The sequence below is a fragment of the Prosopis cineraria genome, unplaced genomic scaffold (assembly GCF_029017545.1).
Source record: "Prosopis cineraria cultivar Desert tree isolate PC_DT_omini unplaced genomic scaffold, ASM2901754v1 PC3, whole genome shotgun sequence".
Classification (NCBI taxonomy): domain Eukaryota; kingdom Viridiplantae; phylum Streptophyta; class Magnoliopsida; order Fabales; family Fabaceae; genus Prosopis; species Prosopis cineraria.
Window position 1 is genome coordinate 39936582 of NW_026555334.1, and position 5582 is coordinate 39942163.

Consider the following 5582-nt stretch of genomic DNA (forward strand, 5'->3'; position numbering starts at 1 on the left):
TAAAATCCTGACGTCAACACTAAAATTTAAACCTATGCTGTTATAATTTGAGCCAAATATTTAAATTCTTACCAACTGGACTAATCAGCAGCGAAAGTTGAGAACGGGGGCAAAAGATTCCGGTGCCAAGATGGGCTCGCCTGCCGCTTCCCTGGCCCAGTTTAAAATGATTCTCCCATAAGCCCAAGCAGATCCTGAAAATTAATATTAAAAGACTAACTACCCACCCATTTAAATTTAAAATATAAAAACATTAGCCATACCCCTAGTCCCGTACTTATATAATAGTTGTACAAAACTTCAAATCAGCTGGTATGTGATGTGATATACTTCTGAGCGGGTTCCTTGAATTTTCGTGTAAGTGGACATTTATGCGTTATTGAATTGGGCAAACAACCCGGCGTAACCCCCCCCCCCCCCTTTTGCATTAATATGCCATAGTCAATTTAATCCCTCTGCCCATTCGTCAATTTGGCCAAGTCCCTTACGCGAACCACTCTACCGCGTTCATTGTTCTGCTTTTGAATCTTCGTTCTCAGCCTCACTATACTCGTTATATATACGCGTCTCAGGTCGAAAAATTATATATACGCGTCCATCCTCATCTCCTTCTCATCAACAAAGTCACCTCCTTCTCCGTCATCCATCTGTGCACCTCTCATCTTCCCATTCTCTTTCAATTGTCATAACGTTCCAAGGGAAGGGTATAACATGGCTGATAAGCAACCCCATTTGAACGGCGCCTACTACGGTCCCTCCGTTCCCCCGGCCGAGCAACCCCACCCCCGCTATCGCCGCGGCAGAAGCTGCTGCTGCTGCCTTTTCGGATTCTTCTGGAAGCTCCTCGTCGCCCTCATCGTCATCGTCGGCCTCGCTATCCTCATCTTCTGGCTCATCGTCCAACCACGCGCCTTCAAGTTTTACGTCTCCGACGCCAAGCTCACCCAATTCGACTACTCCGACAACACCCTCCGTTACGACCTTGTCCTCAACTTCACCGCTCGTAACCCTAACAAAAAGCTCAGCGTCTACTATGACCGAGTGGAAGGCAGGGCATTCTACGAGGACCAGAGGTTCGACGCCGTCGACGTCATCACCCATATGAACTCTTTCCGACAGTACACCAAGAGATCTGACCCCATGAGCGCCTACTTCTCGGGCCAGCATGTGATGCCGCTGGGTTCCGATGATCTAGCCCAGTACAATGAAGAAAAGGCAAGCGGGGCTTTTAACATAGACGTGAAGCTCTACTTCAGGATAAGGTTCAGGCTAGGCGATGTCATATCCGGCGACTACCATCCCAGGGTGAAATGTGAACTCAAGGTTCCTCTCAGTTCTAACACCACTACTGCGAGTGGGTTTGAACCCACTAAATGCGATGTCGATTTCTGAGTTGTGCGTCCCCTCCTGCAACGGGATTGGTCCTCCTGCAATGGGATTGGTTTATCCGATCCTCTCTTTTTCTATCCTTCTTGTGTCATTTTATTTGATTAATTCTTTGGCCATGGGCGCGGTATGCACATGATTATGCGGCACATTTACGTGTTATCATTTCTTACATTTATTTATTTATTGTTTATTTACAAATATTGCATTATTGTTATACGTTGCCTGGTCATTTTGGGCTTTGCCACCAAATAATATGGGATGTTAAAGTTTCTGTTTAAACTTCGTTCCATTTCGATGGATATAGCATTTAAGATATGTAATGTAACTGTGTGTGTAGAGAGGAGGGGAGGGGAGACGCACTTTTAATGAAGAATTGGGGATGATAAAAGAAAATGGCCGTCATTAAATGCATTCCCCATACATGCATGTTATTTGAAAATTGAAATCCACACATTTTCAGGCCAGGAGAACTTTCTTTACATTTAATAAAATATACTAGTAGTGTAGTGTGTACATGATTTGGTAATCTAGAATTAGCTATAATATGGTATTAAAACAATACTCTTTAGCTAAGTCAATAGTTTAAACAGTCTAATTAAATTAAAGAAATTGAAAATATATTGGCCAAAAAAACTTGAAAATATTAAATTTGACCTAATATTATATAACAAATGTTCATAATAATTCTGACAAAAAATGTATATAATAAAAAATTTTTATATGCATGCTTGTAAAGTTATACTTTCTCCGTTGACAATTGAAAGGACTACTTTGAAATGGAAATAGAAATATTTGATTCAATAAAACATATTCCAAGATATGACGGCCAGAACGAACCGGAATTGTGACAGAATCCTGCAAGGCTCCACTTGGTCAGCTCCTCAACGGTCATATATTGTACCTTCTGATAAGAAATAAGAGCTATCCGTATACCCAATTTCCCTTGTTGTTAACAAGTACACCCTAAATATAAAAAAAAAATTTAAAATTTATTTTACTTTAAATATGAGAAATTATTAACATATTTTTTAATAAATAAATTATTATACTCTTATTAAATTAAAAAATAAGTACTTTTATTAATTTACTTTTAAAAAATATTTATTTTTTATTTATAATAATTAAGGGCAAAATTAAAATGTTGTTATGCTTTTAATTAGACAATCAATTTTTATTAATTTACGTGATTCAATTAAAAATATCTTATATATAAAGACGGAGGGAGTATACTAATAGAATAATGTGAATTAGTGAGAAAATTTAGTGAGAGATTATCTATTTCTTTCTAAAATACTAAATTAGCAAAAGATGTTGATTTCATAGCTAAACTTAAAATTAATAAGGAAAATAGCTAGGGAATGTCAGTCCCTATCTAAAATAAAATAATTAACAAGGTAAATACAAAAGGCTGTCAATCACTCTAAAAAACATGATAATTAGTTAGAAAAATAATGAGAAACTATTATCCCTATCTACAATTAGATAATTAGCAAGGCATTTAGTGAGGGATTCTATCTTTAGTTAATTACTAAAAAAAAATTAACTTTTAAAAATGAATTTCATTATTTTCATTTAAAAAATAAAAATCAACTAAAACATTTATAATAAAATTACATAATGTTTAATATTTGCTTTATTTAATATTCATAATAAAATAGTCAAACCAAAAAAGCCAGCTGGGTCATGATTTTTATGATTTAACTGGTTAAACCAATGGTAAAATTGATAACAAAATAATTAAATAAAAATATAAAGACTTATTATAAGTGTCTTATTTTAAGACTTATTATATTAATTATATAATTTTATTTGTTTATTTTTATTTAATTTTTAATCAAAAAAATACAAAGAAATTATACGCTGAGTTAAAAAAAAAAAGACAAGATCATGAGTGATAAGCTGATTGCCTAGTAGACACTCTTGTTTTTAATCTTAATTCAAGGTGAGCATGAAATATAAAGAGCTTGAAAATTGAAAACACCCTCTACAACACAGTTTTGTTTTATAATATTATCTCTTTTCAATCGCTATTTCTTTTGAGCGTCTGTATTTTTCCCTTCTCATTTTCTCTATCCCTTCTTTCTCTTCTCACTTCTCAAAGGCTCTCCCTTGCTTTATGGCTTGGTTCTTGTTGTTGATGTGGATAAAATGGAAGGAACATGTTATTTACTACTCACTCGGCTCTCTCCTTACTTCTCACTTCTTCGTTTTCTCAATATAATGATCTCAACTTTGTCATCTCGTCTTTCTCTTTTCATATATGCTTCTTGCGTAAGACAAAACATAGTAAAAAAACAAAGAAATATCAATTAAATTAATGCGCCTTTTCCGACGACACCTAGTCAAATACATAGATAGAAGCTAGAAATCGAACCTAGAAATGGAAGGAGAGGAGAGGACACTAATGGCAGTGAAGGTACTGAGCCACCAACTCATGCTGAAAGGCTGAGTGAGCACTGAGTTAAGGTTGTCACGAGCTTCATTTCTTGCCGGTGACACGAAATGCTAGAGCTTGATTGATGATAGAGGCATGTCAGCACTAGAATTAGAGATTGAGCGAGCTTAGAGGAGAGAATCAAAGATTGAGCCTCAAGGGAGATGAGAATGGCGAGAGTCTAGAGTGGGGCTGAATCCATCAATGGTGGGTGAGAGATTGAGAGTGCATGAGGCATGACTGACCTCCTGTTCTTAACAGTAAGGCCTAGTTTTTTTTTTTTAGGTGTGACTCGAATTGACTTGCTTTAGGTACCAGGTTAAATCTAGTTCTCTTAAGCTCAATCGGGTCAATCCGATTCAAATGTTAAATGGTTCAATTGGTTAGGCTAAATCATTTTATTCAGCAGGCGATAGTTGGATCAGTCAAGCATTCCGATCCGATCCAGTTTAGGTTTCAAAACACTAAATTAAACAAGACAATGATATTTTTTTCTTGATTTCAGTCCATTCACTTGAATTCCAAGGAACGCGATCTTGCCCCCAGGAACCAGAAGAGTCCCACTCGATCGGTGTTGAATAAACAGTAGAGCCCCGAGCCAATTCTGAGTCCAAGAATGCCACCGATTAAATGTGAGAAAGTTTCTTCGAAGTTAATGAACAAAAATTACACATTACACACCGTCTGTGTGTGCGTGTTTGATTGATTGATGGCTTGCTGAGGAGGAAGGGATAAAGGTCATCACTTTTTTTAATTTTGGGTCAATTTGGACAATGCATCTTGAGTTTGACTAAGTAAAACTTTAACAACGGCGTTAGATATAACAAACTGTCTGTCAATTTCCTGAAACCCAATAAATTATAAAGCCTCTTCAAACGTTGTTTTCAAGTTCTGACGAATTACAATTCTGCTTGATCGAAGTCTGCATTGATGACGCCCCGTGATTGTTTGAAAGAAGATGGAAGGCGCCCTACTTGTCAATACAATAACATGACCCATCTGCTGGCCACGTTTAATACTCCTAATCACCTCAGTTCAACATGCGTGTGCAGTATATAGTACCTTGTAACAATGCAGGCCCTCCTCCTTTCTTCATCACGGGATGTTCGAAGAGAATAAAGAAAAAAAGGGTAAAAAGTTTGTAAAAAAATTAAATATGAATTAATCATGATGATCTTGGATCACCTGTTAAAAAAACTAACCTATATATTAACGGAAATGTCCAGATTTTATAAAATTTATTTTTATTTTTATTATAAAAAATTATAAAAATTTAATAAATCTATTTTATTATCAATCTAGATAATACATATTTAATTTGAATGGTTTAATTTAATATTAATTTTTTAAAAAAAATTATATACTAACTATTCAAATATATTCTAGACAGATTGAAGCCATAGTACATTTGGATAGTTAGTATATAATTTTTTAAAAAAATTAATATTAAATTAAATCATCCAGATTGATAATAAAATAAATTTATTAAATTTTTATATTTTATATTTTAATAAATATATAATAAAATTTAAAATAAAATGGCGTTTAGATTAACAATTTGGAGGGTCAAAATTGCTCATTAGGTGATGAGCACGATGGTGCTTATCAGACCGAGCTCTACATTACCTCCCACCTTTAAATATAATTGAAAAAACATAATTTTAGATCCTACTACTTTATTTGTGTTTTGTTATTAGTCTCTGTATTTTTTTTAATTGTTATAGGTCCCTCCATAAATAAAGTATAGGAACCTTAAAGC

At 34.8% G+C, this 5582-nt stretch overlaps 1 protein-coding gene across 1 annotated transcript; it reads left to right on the top strand.

Annotated features, from left to right (window-relative positions):
* Positions 1-482: 482 nt before the first annotated feature.
* LOC129307209 (NDR1/HIN1-like protein 10) lies at positions 483-1668 on the top strand. The gene has a single exon (XM_054948100.1). The coding sequence runs from the start codon at positions 712-714 to the stop codon at positions 1390-1392; it is 681 nt and encodes a 226-aa protein (XP_054804075.1). The 5' UTR covers positions 483-711; the 3' UTR covers positions 1393-1668.
* The last annotated feature ends 3914 nt before the right edge of the window (positions 1669-5582 follow it).

Coding starts and splice junctions, on each gene's coding strand:
- LOC129307209 (XM_054948100.1), top strand. CDS start 712: ATGGCTGATAAGCAACCCCATTTGAACGGCGCCTACTACGGTCCCTCC.